Genomic DNA, 16,462 nt, shown 5'->3' with positions numbered 1-16,462 from the left:
ATTCACGAAGGGCACAAACAAACCCCCTACTGATGTCAGTCAGAGTCTTTCCATTAACTTTAATGAGAGCTGGATCAGGCCATTGTTATGATCAGATTCAAGTGTATACAGAGTAACTAATATATTACGTTTGAAGACCCGGGATGCTGGCACCAGAACACTATAACAATCTTTATTACACAGGGTCCTCAGGTTCTCAGGCAGAGGATCTTACAGCCAGTCAAGCTGCTTTATGGAAGCTCAGTCTATTTAGTTTTTCAAAGAGAAGGCTAAGAGATTACTTGATCATGGTCTGTAGGTTGCTATGGAAGATTTCTGATTGTAGATGACTCTTTAGTTTAGCAGACAAAGGCATGACAAGATCCAATGGCCAGAAGCTGAAACCAGGTAAATTTAGACTAGAAATAAATTGGACACACATTTTTAACAGTCAGGGTAATTAAGTTCTTTGCAACAACTTACCAAGAGATGTAGCAGATTCTATAGTTTGGGATTAGATTTTTAAAGATATTTAAGTATTACTATGCTCAGTATTGTAACATATAACTGATTTAGGAGTCTAAATCTCATTTTCAAAAGAGATTTAGGCACTTATGAGGCTCATAAGTGCCTAAATCTCTTTTAAAAATAAGATTTAGGTTCTGAAAGCAGTCAGGGGTCGTAATGCTGAGTGCAGCTACACCTAAATACCTTTAAAAATTGCGGCCCTGAAGTCTTTATATGGGATTTGACGTCTTTCTAAATGAGATGCTCTAACTCAACCACAAGTTAACACCTTGATGCAGCAATGGATGGGTGAAATTCTTCAGCCTCTATTACACAGGACGGCAAACTGTATAAGCACCTGATAACATGTGGCCAGTTATTGGGGAGATAAAAGGACCCAGGCATCCATACACAATTTCCATTGACTTCCACAAGAGTAATACTGATGTACCCGAGGACAGAGTTGGATCCAAAGTCACCATTTTCTATGTGCTTTAACTTAGGCCTGGTCTACACTGGGGGGGGCGGGTGGGGGATCGATCTAAGTTACGCAACTTCAGCTTTGTGAATTATGTAGCTGAAGTCGACGTACTTAGATCGACTTACCATGGTGTCTTCATCACGGTGAGTCGACTGCTGCCGCTCCCCCATCGACTCCGCCTGCGCCTCTCGCCGAGCTGGAGTGCAGGAGTTGACGGGAGAGTGCTCGGGGATCGATTTATCGTGTCTAGACTAGATGCGATAAATCGATCCCTGCTGGATTGATAGCTGCCCGCCGATCCGGCCGGTAGTGAAGACATACCCTTAGACTGGATCGTGCAGTTCTTTCATATATGAATACGTAGTTCTTTATAAAGAAAATATACCCTTGAGGCTATTGTGCCAATATAAGTTAATTAGTGTAATATTTAAATAAGGCCTTTCTCCTGATAGGAAAAATTGAATAGTTTATTTTGTACAGTAAGGCAAGCAACTATAGTAACACTTCATTAGCTCTATTTTTAGCTTGGCCCAAACTGAGTGTTTGGTGACATGGTTGTTGGATTTCTCTGCTCAGTCCTGAATGATCTGTTGAGTTCCAGATAATCTTGCCCAATAGTTAGTCATTGCTGAAGTCTGATCCAGGTCTATGTCATCAGTGAAAATGAATCACCATTCAAGAGCTGCCTTTCTAAGAAAGAAGTGAGATCATTTGAGTGAGGGAACTACCTCTGGGGATAACAAGGATTTTTTTTTTAATTGTCTAGTGTTACTATCCTCACAGTAGTGAAAATCTGCAAGTTTCCCATGCATTAGAAGTCAGTTAGCTGACTCGGTGCAGGCTGACATTCACTTTCATCTGTCTATGAAAAAACAGAGGCAGTAGATTTGCATATGGGACACTGGTGTCCTTGCACTGTGCTCTCAGCCTCCAGGTCTGCATTAGGATAGGTTGCATAGGTAGCTGGTTAGGTGCCAGTTTTTGTAGGGTGCCTCTGGCCAGGCCCCCCCAACTCTGCACCACTTGGAAGCTGCACAAGTATGGCTGTAACTCTGGCTCCCACCACAGTAGCAGTGGTAGAGAGCTGGCACACACCAACCTGGCCACCTCTGCAGAGGAGTTCTACCTCTCTAAAGGTGCTGCCACCGCTCCCCATTCCACACCACCACCAGCAATTGGGGCTGAGAGCTGCCACCTCCACAGGTCTGGCTCACCGACCCCCAGCATGGCTTCTGGGAGGGAGTCTTCCCCTTTAAGGGCTCCCTTTCGCTAATGAGGCTCCAGCCCAGCCATCACATGTCCAGAAAGCTGGTTGGGAGATGCCTAGGGCAAAATAATGCCCAACAGCACTGTCTCTGTCAACTGTAGCCATTCCTGAGCCAAAACACTCTTACGGTTACTTACTTAATTTTCTTTCCGGCTTTGGGTTAAGAGGATAGACCTTTCCATAGCAGCCAATACAGTCAGCTGACACACGTTAACTTCATGATTGGTAAACCATCAAAGGTTTGGATATGGTCCAGACAAGCATACAGTACAACTTGAGTCTGTCCAATTCGTCTGGAGTTCTTCCAGGGTCAAGTTTTCCGTGAGATTTGAGCCACTTCCATTTCTGATCAGGGCTGGAGGTACAAAAGGCCAGCCTCTTTTGTGGTATTTTTCATTGGCTTTGCACTGCACCAGCTGAGAATCTAGCTCTTTAAGGGTTTGCTTTGAACTGAGTTCTAAAAGGACACCAAGATGCAGGGTGTTGACGACTTCTTACTCCTGTGCAAGTACTGCACGTATTTCTGAGATGCGGAATTCTTACCCTGACGCCCTCCTATCTCAGTGATTATGTGAACGTTTTCCAAGTTGTGTCCTTGACGTCTTTCACTTCTTTGTTTTCTTCTAGCTAAAAAGTAATTTGCAGGTCAGCAAAAATCTTTTTTTTTTTATTTGCTTATTTTTTAGCTCACAAATTAAAACAAAAGTGGGGGATGTGTGAGTGAAACATGTTTGAGATAGCAGGGTTATTTATTTTTTTGTTACTCTTTTGTATCTGCTGAGTGAGTACTTATGGAATTTGGTGCTGCAAATATTTTGCCAAATAAGGCATCACCCAAATCCAGTGTGACTATTCATCATGTAAAGAGAGTAGAGGACCTCTCAATGAACATCTTTCATCCTTTTGTTTCTTTTGGGGCTTTCCATCCAGTACCCTTTTCTCACTGAACTCTCGACATTATGTGCTATTCAGATATGTAACAAGATTGTTTTGTTTCCAAATTGTGTTCATCAAATACCCTTTGACTCCCACTGAAAAGTTCAGCAGGAAAATCAGAGACTGGATGAATAATTTATAAAAAAGAAAGAAATCTGATCTTTTGAAAGAAAACAGATTAACAGCCCTGGACACACTGACACCAACACTAACGGCCTGTGTTTTAGAGGTGCTGATCAACCACATCCCTCATTGACTTTGGGAGTTGGGGGTTGCACAGCCCGTCTGTAAAACTGGGTCATATAAGGCACTCAGATACTGTGCTGGTGTGCATGGTATAAAAACCCAGAGTGACTGAAAATGTATTCAGCACAGAGTTGGTGCAGCATAGGCAGTGAAAACTTTCCTGTGCTGCCCAGCCTATGCACCTGAACAATATTTTGGAGGGAGCAACTCAAGCAGTAGGTCTTTCACCATCATGTGAGATCTGTTGATAAGGGGCAGAGATGACTTCATGGATCGATTGCAAATAGTTCTCTGTGTAGTTGACAGAAGAGCAGTGTTGGTTATGATGGGTCAGATAAGCTGTAATTTATTTTTTCTATTCCCTGATTGGATAGCTGCATAAACACTCCCAGCACAAATACAAACACACATGCAATTTTGAAATTCACAGGTATGAACATCCATGCCAGTTACACTGGATCACAGGACCATTGGTGATGAGTGATCACAAAGGGAACATGACAATAGCCAAGGTGAAATCACATAGGAATTTGAGTAAATATTCATGGAATCTTTTTTTGCAATATCTACCCAGCTTGACTGTTCAGTAGAAGAGCAGCACAAAAAATACCAATAATTAAAATATGCTCATATGAGTAATGTCTGCTGGCTAAACCTCAAGAAGTCAAAGCAGAGTTTCTCTTCAGATTATTAGCAAATTCCTATTTTACAGTATTTGTGCTACACATAAAAATCTTCATAGCAAATGCTAACATACAGGGCATGCTGTATTATTTATACTGGATGATGAGTACTATAACTGACTTGTTTACCTTTTGTGTTCAGTTTTGTTTTTAAATGAAAACACAAAGTAAAGCCAAACCTGGAGCTAGCTAGCTTTCTTTCTTTCTTTCTTTCTTTCTTTCTTTCTTTCTTTCTTTCTTTCTTTCTTTCTTTCTTTCTTTCTTTCTTTGCCTAGCAAAAGATAAGATTATATAATATGGAAACTATATGATATTGCCTTCCTACACTGGGTACTATTCACTAAAAATGCTGTAGTGATTACAGCAGGGGCTGGAGTGCCAAGACATTTAAGCTGAGATAGTCAGAGCTGCCCAGGGGATTTTGACAACTAAGTATCCTTGATTTTAACTGAGAATTAGGCATCCACATCCCTTAACATTAGGTTCTATTCCTAGCTTTGACACATACTCCTTGTCATCCAAGTGTGCCGTCTGGTAGCCCTTCAAACCAAAGAACAACCCAACAATTGGGGAAGGGGTGACACATTTCCCCCATTATCTGCCAACTGTAGAAACCTTCAGCATTGGACTTTGGAGGCAGCTGGCAATTAGGGAGATCCCCGGCAGCAGGACACCTGGAGGAGCTGTGCTGTCAAGCAGCCAAAAAGAACTGAGGTGCAAGGGGAACAGCAGCATAGACAAAAGTGACTGTGCTGCATCTCAGAGTATCAGGGATGAAAACCCTGGTTGAAATTTTAAAAGGAGGACCTGTAAGGAAGTTCTCATGGCACTCGTAACCTAAGTCCCCCTTGGGCACACCTGATATTTTATATGACTGGGCATGAGTTAACTTCGCTGTCTTAATGCATGTGCCATGTGGAAACTGGCATTTCTACCTTCGAAGAATACAAGGATTGTCAGATCTGTGTCCCAGGAATGAGAACTGGGTCGCTTAAAGCAGGACTGGTGGTGATACAGCCTCCTGGTCACCAAAAAGCAGTGCTTGCATCCCCAGGGTTGGCCACCTAATTAAGTGTCTTTATTGTCAGAGTTGTTGAGTGGTTTTCAGAGGTTCTCAAATCGAACAGAATGGCGGGTGTGCAGAAAATCAGACCAGTTTGTGAGGTGGGTTAATGTTTAAGGTGCCTTCCTACAGGGTGCCAAGCACCCTCAGTTGATTTTGGCAGGAGTGGAGGGTGTTCAGCAACGTGCAGACCCCACTTCAGGTGCCTAACTTTGGGGACCCAAGTTTGAAAGTATTGATTCTGGCTTGATTTCTGTAGTTTTGTAAAATGGTGTTGAGTTTGGACCTGATAGAGTATAGATAAGAGGTGGTGGTTGTTGGTTATTTTAGTGCTGGGGGGGGGGGTATGAATCAGCGTTCACATTGCACTCCCCATCAGTACCACCCCAGGGAAGCTAACGATCCATCCAGCTGACCAAATTCGGTGATGAATCCTGGTCAGATGCCACCTGAGGCTTGTTGCGCTAAGCATGCTAAGAAGCAGTGCTGGGAGAAGCAGTGGCTAGAAGGTACTGTTAGCTAAATGTCCAGGCTACTTATAGATTTCAAAGCCAGAAGAAGGCAGAGCACTGGGAATTTCGTTTTTCCAAATGGCATCTGCTCTCTTTACAGTTGCCTAAGATTTGTGGCATTCTTTCAGTAGGAGACAAGTGATACCAGTGGATACATAATTGCATTGGAACTGAAGACTGAGGGCCTGATCTGCTCCCATTGCCCTCAATAGACATAACTAGGAAGCTCTTGACAAGTTTGTGCCCAGTCCTGCACAGGTCTGCAAGGAAGGAGAGAGGGTGCAAGGAGATTCCTTTGGTACCTGTGCTATCCCATCCACAAGGACTATGTGGTGGCTTTCCTTCCAGAGAGCGTGAGGTAATGCCCTAACTCCCCTGGGCTGGCCACGTGCATTGAGGAATGGATGTTTCAGCCTTTTCAATGATGCTGTAGAACAGTGTTTCTCAACAACCAGTCTGTGGACCAAGTCTGTGGACCAGCGCCGGTACCCTAGATCTCCCGGACGCAGTTGAGGAAGGCAGCAAGCCAGTCTCTGGTATCAAAAAGGTTGAGAAACACTGCTATAGAGGCTTTGTGGAGCTCCAGGAGCCAATGTTGACTCCGGCACAACGTCTCTTCTAGCTCCAGCTGGAGCTGTCTGCCTCCATACTGACTCCAGTGCAAGGCTGTATGGTATGTGTTTAATCTCTGATCTGTCCTCTGTTAGAGGACTATACCATGCTTTTATAAGAGGCTGCTTTCTATCTAACTATGCTGAGGGGGCCCGATTCCGTTCCCATTGAAGTCAATGGCAAAACTCTTACTGGCTTCAGCAAGAGCAAGATTTTGCCTTTGGTGTGTGAGGCCATTCAAGGACACCCATGCTGGGGCAAACAAAGTAATACAGTAGCCCATTTGTTCAGAAATGAAGCAGAGGAAAATATTCCTCAGCCCCTGAATGAAGCCAGCTTGTATAACTGATTCACATGTGGTTACTGATGTAATGTATGAGAAATTACCTAGGCATTCCTATGAAAGGGGGCAGACATTAGGGTCATGGTTAATGGCTTTCAGATCCAAGGGCAAGAGTTCAAGTGGGCTTAGTAAGCTACTAATGGCACATGTCTTCTGGTTTATGTGGGAGAAAGTAAGTGAGGGTGTAAATGAAGATTTAGCAGAACAATTTAGGATGACATCTTATAACTCAGCTGGCATGCTTCTATGTCATCTTTTCCTTTGGAGCCAAGGTAGCGTAATATATGGCTCATTCATCATCCTGAAATTGCCAAAGAAGAGTAAAATGGTAGGTTTACGGCTGCTGTTTAAAGAAGAGGTTCTTTTTATTAATCAGCACTGCGTGCAGAGTTCTTTCTCGCAGAAACGCTCCATGGACATTCTGATATTTAATCATCAAACCTTTGCATTTGACTGGAGGCCAGAGATTTCAATTTAAAAAAAAAAGTAAATTGATGATAAAATCATTGTATGGTAAATCTTGCCTAGGTTCATTTATTTGTAATAGAAGGTGTTTTTGAGTTATATAAATAATGAAAAGAAGCTTGAACTAGGAAGGCACTCTCTGTCTCATATATATACACCCCTATAATAGACAAAGATGTGGAAAAATTTGGTTTTGAAGTATAGTAAAAATAACTATACTCCCACACCCTCGCGCTCCTTTCCCTTTATAGCCTGTTAATACTAGAGTTCTGCTGTTTCCAGGGTTGATTGAATAAATCACATGATCCTACAATGTACTGAGCACTCATAACTCCCATTGAAGACTATGAGTTGAAGGCACAAGCCCTAAAAAGTCTGTGAACCAGACCACAAAACACATTATATAGTACACACAAATAGCCAACAGTCCACTGTTTGCAAGTCTGACAAGTACAAGGATTCATCACAAAGAATACATTTTGCTGTAAATATGAACTCTTGAAAATAGGTAGCTTGCCTAAAAAATATTCTTAAATTTTGCTGTAAAAGGCAGACCTTGGTTAATCATATTATGTAGATTTCAAGTTGCCTTTCAACTTCCTATATTTCTACTTTTTGTCAGCTTGAAAGAGCACAATGGATTTTTTTTATCCTAAACTATTTCCAAATTGTGACTTATATGAGACCCAACGTTGGGGTACTTTCAGTGTAAAATAGTTGGGAATGGTTACTTTGCAGTGTAATCACACATACAGACAGTTACCTCAAGTATCCATTTTTCCTGAAATCGTGGGTCTCCTGAGACCCAGAGGTGGAACAGGTGCACAAATATACCACATGCATCTTTAATTGATTTTTCTGTACTCTCCTGAATTGAATTGCATTAATCTGAAAAGTAACTATGTTAAAACGCCACTTACCAAAACCTCTCATTCTAATAGGCCTACTTCAGAGTCAAACATAAATGTTTACTGCTTTTTGCCCTTCTTTGCCTTCCAAAACCAACAGCTATGGGAGAGTAAACGAAGTTCCATTCTGCCCCTTACATCATCAGCAGAATAGCTAACTGAGCTCCCGATGCAGAATGATCGCACCTTGAATTACAGAGCCAGGATGAGTTTACAGGAGTTAGGAATTCCAACTTGCACTCAGATCAGACTTGATATGATTGATATACTAGGGAGAGAATATACATGGAACCCATTTTTACAGTCCCTTTTAGATGTGTAACCAAAAGTTAGAGTTGGGGTTAAAAATCATAAAGAGCCAAATTCTGCCCTGCCGTTGAATTCCCATTGATGTCATCTGGAGCCTTGTGCAAAGATTAAGAGCCAGATCGTGCTTGCCTTACTCATGCATGTAGTCCTACGAAAGGATATAATTCACTCCAGTGCAAAGGGCCAGCATGAGGCCTATGCACCATTTAAGTTCCTCTTAAGGCAGGTTTGAGAGGCCTTGCTGGTTCTCTGCGTGAGATGAATTTTACCTCAAATGGACAGGCATTGTGTGCTCACAAAAGGTGGCCTGGTAATGGCCCTTCTGGAAATTTACCCCTAAAACTCTCCAGAACTTTGCATGGTCAATTTCCTTTTGCATTCTGACTGTTTCCAGTACTATAAAAGTTTAATAAGGCTCCCTGGAGGGTAATGTCTTGGGTACAGTTGCTGGAAATCATGCAGTAATATTGCTGGGATATGGGAAATATTACTATATGTGACGGTCCCAAGTTTCCAGTAAATGTGCCACTGAAAAAAAGTGAATCACAGTTTCCCCTTTGGAACTCCTCAGGGTTTGATCCAGCAAAAAAATATCCTGGCTGTGCAAAGCCCAGAAGACAATGTACCAGTTTAGCTGGGAGAAGGAAGGGAGGAGGAAGTGAAACTCTCCAGTTCCACAAAAAGTTATTGAAGTGCTCTGTAAAAGGCAAGGTGGGTGAATGAGCCCAAGCGTTCTGTACTTCCCAAGTCCCAGGAACTTCCTTGTGAATCCCTGAAGCTCCAGGGCTGGATTAGCTACTCTCAGGGCTGGTCTACACTAAGGGGGGGATCAATCTAAGATACGCAACTTCAGCTACGCTATTCGCGTAGCTGAAGTTGAAGTATCTTAGTTCAACTTACCTGACCGTCCTCATGGCGGCAAGTCAACCGCCGCAGCTCCCCCGTCGACTCCGCTTACTCCTCCTGCCGAGGTGGAGTACGGGTGTCGATTCAGGGATCGATTTATCACTTCTAGATGAGATGCGATAAATCGATCCCTGATAGATTGATTACTACCCGCCGATCCGGCGGGTAGTGTAGACGTGGCCTCAGTGAGCCTGGAAAAAAGACAGGACTATGTGCTTTACTTTAAGTGTGCACTTAAGTGCTGTGATAAGTAGGGGAGAATTTAAACATGTGCATAACTTTAAGCAGATGCTTAGAGTTTTGCATATGCTTAAGTGCTTTGCTGAACTGGACTCCATAAAATTAACTCACCTCGGGGAAGGAATCATCTAACTTCTGAGCAGCCCAGGATTCCTAGAGAATATTCCATACATTTTCTTTCCTACCCACTCCTTCCAGTTCCCATCCATGTTTATCTGGTTGTGTGACGTTTTAACTCTATTGCTGAGGTAGAGGATAGTCTTATGTGGCTTTGTAGTAATTGAACCAACATTCTGTAGTTATCTAGGGGAAATTACCCCTTGGGATTATGAGCAGTAGCCGTCGCAGCTGGTGTTTTCAGTCCAGTTCCTAGTGGACCAGTGTCCATACCCTAAAACCCACATTCTCTGTTTACTTGTCGTCTAATCAGAGATGCAAATGTCTTGATGAGCGTGGACACTGAACTAATCCCTCCCCCCTAAAGGTGACCCCGGCAGGCCAGGGATGGGGCACAATGGTATGATTGTGTTGGGAAGCTTGCACAGCTGCTGTGCATGGTCGCACCTGTTCTGTTGTTAAACAAAGGACTGCAGCGTCCAAGGCTGTCCTTGGCCTTTTTCCCAAATGTTAAGATTTCGTTTGCAAGGGGGTGGAGGAATTAGAAATACAGTAAGATCCAAGCATTCCCATGACTTTAAAGCAATTCTGCAAATGAAGAGAACAAGACTTCCAGATTGTTACCAGGTGAAAAAGCTTTTGGTAAATATGTGACTGTATGCAAGCAATTTTTCTAAAATGACAGTGAGTCAACTAGACAAAAAATTAATAATGCAGGATAAAGGGTGACTACAGTTTCTTCTGGCTTTTTAATAATGTCTTGTCAATGGCTCTGTTCCCACAGAACTATATATTGATGGCATGGCAGAATGCAGGTAGAATTATTTTCTTAGTATAGTTGTAGAAGATATTCAATTAAAGTAGAGCATTGTTGATACAAGGTATTGACTTCCGCATACCTGACTTTAATTCCTTTCGATATAATACAGCACGTCTGAAAACACTTTGCCCGCCCTGAGCTGTGAATTAAGCAGCCTACTAGAAACAGACAAGCGAGAGGCCTAATATATCCCCTACTACATTAGAAAAGTCTGATTTTTGTTACATACAGCAAGGGCTCAATTGTGCTTTAAGGCACAGCCCTGCTTTGGGGGTGGCATGGAGCTGCCCTGACCCTAAGATTCCTTCCTGAGCTCCCCACTGCTCTGGGGGAATAGGGGGAATAGGGCTGCTACTATTACCTCTTTATGGAGTGCGGCTTACTCCCCTCTGCATGCTGCGGGCCTCATTCAGTGGGCAGGTGCAGAGTGGCATTGGAGCTAAGGACCTCTCCTTGATGGGGCTCTGTGAGCCCCCATGTAGGCTCAGTGAGAGCAGCCCTTCAACTTTGGCCTGGCCTTTATGCAGATTATGCAAAGGAATAAAGGCTGCTTGCATCCCTTCCCCAATCACTGAATATCTGCAGACAGGCCATGCACACGCAGGCCCCAGAGTAGAATGGAAGTAGCCTGGAATTGGGTATTTCTGTGGGGATTCGGGTGTGTCTGAGGGTGACTTATTGTCTGGACAGGTCAACATTTTCCACTTTTCAGACTTTTATTTGCTGGAGTTTTTTCAATTAGTTCTGCTCTACAGCACCTCCTTACAGACATTGGGCCACACTGGTATAAATGCAGAGTAACTCTCTTGGTAAGTGTCACTGAGATCAGAATTTGGCCCGGTGCTGCCCCTTCTAGATAGTTATTTGGTAGAAGTGATAAAACCAAAATCATCTTCCATTCGGGCCAAACCCTGATGCAGCTGAAATCAGAAATCCATTTTTCTTGTGGGCCAGACATGTTGATATGGAGAAAAAGTCTCAAGTTTGATTTTTTTTTTTAAAAAAGCTCCAGCGACAGATAGGATTTCATGCGTGAACCTGGGGACTAAATTCCAACCCTATCTTTCATGATACATCTAAAAAGAAACCTTGAATACACACAACAGGATCTCTTTGTTTCTGAGGCCTTGGTTACACTTGCGAGTTACAGCGCTGTAACTCACTGACCGGCTACACTGGCAAGGCACTTACAGCGCTGTATCTCCCTGGGTACACCGCTGCAGGTACTCCACCTCCCCGAGAAGCATAAGAGATACAGCGGCGTGGCTACGACTCTCCCCTGTGAGTGTGTACCAGGAATCAACCTGCAGCGCTGTACTGATCACCTTGTCAAGTGACCAGTCCTCTCCATTGTTGTGACCGGCTGCAGGAATGCGGAAGTGCCTGTTTCAAAGCTCGTATCACAGAGAAAAAGCAAACAGTTTGCTGTTTGCTTTGAGTGAGTGAGTGAATGAATGAATGAGCAGGGGGCTGGGAGTTCAGAACTTGCAAAATAGAGTGCTGACATGCTCCAAAAAAGCACTCTCTCTCTCCTCCCACACTCCCTGTCACACTCCCGCCCCCTCCCCGCCCCCCCCCCCCCCCCCGTTTTGAAAAGCACGTTGCAGCCACATGAATGCTGGGATAGCTGCCCATAATGCACCGCTCCCAACACAGCTGCAAATGTTGCAAGTGTGGCCACGCCACTGCTGTCAGCTGTCAGTGTGGACAGACTGCAGCGCTTTCCCTACTCAGCTGTACGAAGACAGGTTTACCTCACAGCGCTGTACAGCTGCAAGTGTAGCCAAGGCCTGAGTCAGGGAGAACTGAGAAATCACAGTTCGGCAGTTAGAGATGACTATATCCCTTAGGCAGCTTAAGGCAGAGAGAACATGCTGTTGCTTATCACTTTATCTTTTAGAACTGAAATCACTTTATGAATCCTTCCTCTTTTATTTGCTGGATTTGTTGCAATCTTAGGGCTTCTTCTTAAATTGCATTTGGTCTCCAAAGCAGATCAGAGCAGGAAGTTCATAACTGTCTGATTCCCATCTGAACAAATGTCAAACTAATTTAATGCAGGGGGAAAAAATTGAAATTATGATGGTCCTTTCCCCCCACCACACCCTCGAACAAAGTACCTAGATATTTTCCTGTTCTGCCACCTCAAAATGAAATACTCAAAGTAGGAGCAGCAAACACACAGTAGTAGATTATGGTAAAGATCAAGCTTAGGAGTGTTAGGAATGCTAAGATTCCTGGGAGGATCAGCCACCCCTAGGACAAGGGATGCTGAACAGTAAAACATTTCTAGGGACAGACTTGAGTTACAAGGGGGGTTCCTCTCCCTAGCATCTAGTCATTATAATACAGATGCTCCCCGGGTTACACAAGACCCGACTTACACAAATTCGCACTTACAGAAAAAGTTCCATAAGCCAGAAATAGGATTTTCGAGTTGTGGAAATTTTTGCATAACGTGCGGGTATAGGTGTCCAACTTACGCAAAATTCGAGTTACGCAAGGCTTTCTGGAACGGAACGATTGCGTACGTTGGGGGGCATCTGTACAGGTAGTTTTGTTAGAGTAAAATATCCAGCTATGAAAAATAACAAGTGTCCTTGTGTTGCAAAAACTAGACTCAGAGACAGCAAACAATGTGGAAAAATAAAAGCATGGAGCTTTTGGGTGTGTTCGAAGCCTGTTGAAGTCCATGGGAGACTTTGCATTGACTTCACTGAGCTTTGGATCAGGCCCTGGCTCTAGAAAAAGACAGGAAGTAGGGAAGAATTCAAGTCAAAAATTCCTGGGATAAAACTGTGCCTTTCTTGTTTTCCAAACTGAGATGCTGCAAATAATTAAATGAAATTCAGCTGTGGTGTGTGGCAAATTGGGGGTAGAGTCCAGCGAAGGGATTCTTGGCTGCAGCAAATAAGCTACACCTATTAGTTTAAACAAACTTGTCACATTTTCCAAAAATTATCTGCATGTGGCTCCTGAGATTAAACAAAAAGTTCTGTGTTGCATGAATAAAGCACATGATGAAGATGAGAGAGAGAGGCAGACCCAGGCAACAGATTCCTTCAAGTTAAAATGACTGGGGCAAAATGCAATCTTTGGACCCTATCATCCCCTCCCAAGGAAATTCCCTCAGAAAGAGCTAAGTTGTTCAGAAACCTTTGCAGACCAGGTACATGGCCCCATAGGCATGAACTCCATGGGTGCACCGGAGCTCAAGCAGCCATGGGAAAAAAAGTAGTGGGTGCTCAGCACCCACCAGCCACAGCTGTTCCGGGGAGCCACCGATCAGCTGTTTGGCAGCTAGGGGTAGGTGATTGGGGGAGGGCAGTGAGCAGTGGGCAGGTCAGAGGTCTTGGAGGAGGGGCGGGAAGAGGCGGAGTAAGGGTGGGGACTCGGGGGAAGGGGCGGAGTGGGCTGGAGCTTTGGGGTGGATCGTTGTGCTCTGGTGATTCCCCAGCTGCGTAATGGCTCCTGAGGGAGGAGTCTTGTTACCAGCCAGTGTAAGTTAACCTTTATCAAGCTCTTGGTGACTCCAGGACTAAGGGAATACAAAAATCTCTAAGAAACTGTTCCTATGACTTTGATGGGCCTCAGCTTGTCTGGCTATTAGCACATTTTGATATTCTTGGAGGAAAGGTTTGACATAAGTGCAGAAGATTACTGTTATATTAGTTATTGACAAACTAATGCAGTTTTTTAAAAATTGGAATAATGTTTTTCCAGCGTTATGTGTTCACAATAGCTATATTGATCTGATCGTGTTATTAACAAATAGTCTACACTGCTCTGAACGACATGTTAGAAACAGCTACTGTAGGCTCCTTTGGATCCACGGGTTCAGCAGTGAGGAAGAATGGCCTTGTAGTTAAGGCATTAGCCTTGTACCTGGGATATTAAGGTTCAGTTCCTAGTTTTGCCATAGACGTCCTATGGGACGGCAAATCACTGGATCTCCCTCAGCCTCAGTTCCCCATTTGTAAAATGGGGATAATATTATCCTACCTCAGGAGTGTTGCGAGGATAAATATTTGGGAGGCACTTAGACATTTCAGTGATTCAGGGGTGGGGCGTGTCATGTAAATACCTCAGTAAATACAACGTTCTTTTTTTTTTTTAAAAACTGAATCAAATAGAAGATCCTAGTATTCAATCCTGAGAAATTGAAATGGCATGAGAAGACCAGGGCCAAGAATTTCAAAAGCTGCTAAGTCCCATTTTCAAAAGTGACATAGGCACTTAGGCTCTTAAATATCACTGAAAGTCAAAGGATTCATTCCTTCCTCTCTTTTGAAAATGGGACTTCAGTGCTTTTGAAAATCCTGTCCCTGTTCATCTCATGCCATTTCAGTTTCTGAGGTGCCTTTGAAAATTTTCAGCCCCCTTAAGAGGCTCTCTTTGGCCTCACAAATGCCAGTGAAACATATCAGTACATATGCTAGACCCTGTGCATGCCCATTCAATTCTCTGCTGTAGAGAGGAGAACAAGGGGCTTTTCCAACAAATGCAGCAGACACAGAAAGCAGGTCCTACGTGCTCAGTACATTGAACTGAACAGAAATATGTCAGTGAGCTAATCCCTACAGTACATTGGGATACCTCCGTGGAAAAAGTGTTCAGGCCCATGGAAAATCTTTGAACAGTGACATTTGCCTGCTGCAGCACTCTCGCTTTGTATGGCTGAAGATACATTTGTGCACAGAAACTGAAGCACTATGTCATCTTTATCAGGCACATGATGTGGAAAGGTTCAAGAGTAACTTAGGCAGCAAATGGTACAAACCTCTTTCTGAGTGATGTTCATGTAAACTCTGCTGAGCTTCAGAATAGCATTCGATTACCTCCAGTGAAAGCATTTCTTCATTAAACTTCTCTGTTTAATTTTCTTGTTTAATTCCCTATTGCAGGGCTGAAGGCAAGACTTGGTCTCCTAATATTCTAGAAGATGGAAAAGCACAAGCTTACCGGATCAACATAGAGTCAGAATCACAGGTATGGGAGCAATAATTAACTATCTACTAGCGTGGTGAAAAACACTCATGCTCTCATGTCCCCAAAGAATGCCCCTTGCCATTTAATAGTAACATATTTTATTGTCTGCCAGCTTTCTATACAACATGTTTTTCTAACTTATTTCATATCTTCTTGCCTTTCTGGGATTGACTCCACTTTGTTTTCTGGTCTGTCGTATCACAGACTGTGGTGCATCTTGTCCTGTGTCAGTGTCTTTGTCCTCTTTTTCTTTTCTTTATTTCCCTTCTTCTCTGTCTTGCTTTTTCTATTTTGTATTTTGTCTCTTTCCCATTACTTTTCAGTCTCTTCTTCCTCTGCTCCAGAATCTTCCCCCCACTACTACATTTCTCTAGTCTAACTTCTCATCAGTCTCCTTCTTCCCCTCCCCGTCTGCCCACTCACCCACACAGCAAAGCACCCACATCCCCTTACACCAAGATACCTAATAGCTAGGGAACAAAACCCACAACTAAAGATCAGTGTGAAGGACCTACTATATTGAGCAGTAGCAGAAGAGGCACTGGAGCTGTCTGCCTGCAGACTTAGGAAGACAACACTGTGTGGGTTCACATTAGATTACCATTTGGAAGGTTATGTTTGCTGCAACAAGGTAGACTGCTATATTCTGCAGAAGCTGATGGCACACTCGCCCATGAAAATTTCTACTTGCTATATTCATGCTGGTTCATGCTGTTATTCTGTTAAGGTGATTGCTGTAACAATTTTGTTTTAGAAATTTCTTGAAGATCTTTTACCTTTCTTCAATATTTATAAAGAATCCAAAGACCAGCACCATGTGTCCATGCCACTGGCATATCTCTGGCAACACATTTTCAGTAATAGCTGCAAGCATCTGATCATGGCCCCATATGTAATCCAGTCCAAGATGGATGTCAGAATTAAAAAGATGTGGGGAACAGTTATCATAAAAACATGAGAAACAGCAGACTTTTCTTCAGGGAAGAATGAGGAAGTGGCATTAAGATTGACAGCAGAAAGGTCAACAAATGGTGAACTCAGCTAACAAAAGACTCGAATAGGATTTTAGGAAAACATTG

General features: G+C 43.3%; 1 protein-coding gene across 1 annotated transcript in view; it reads left to right on the top strand.

Annotated features, from left to right (window-relative positions):
* Nucleotides 1–16,462, top strand: part of PDLIM4 (PDZ and LIM domain 4) — a 98,251-nt gene that overhangs the window by 25,512 nt on the left and 56,277 nt on the right. Inside the window, exon 3 of the mRNA XM_005311487.5 lies at nucleotides 15,299–15,383. Coding sequence (XP_005311544.2) covers nucleotides 15,299–15,383 — 85 coding nt within the window. The remainder of the gene's footprint in view (nucleotides 1–15,298; nucleotides 15,384–16,462) is intronic.

Source organism: Chrysemys picta, chromosome 8, assembly GCF_011386835.1.
Source record: "Chrysemys picta bellii isolate R12L10 chromosome 8, ASM1138683v2, whole genome shotgun sequence".
In the NCBI taxonomy this organism is placed as follows: domain Eukaryota; kingdom Metazoa; phylum Chordata; order Testudines; family Emydidae; genus Chrysemys; species Chrysemys picta.
Note: the sequence above shows the minus strand (reverse complement) of the source record. Positions and strands in the feature narration are given on the sequence as shown.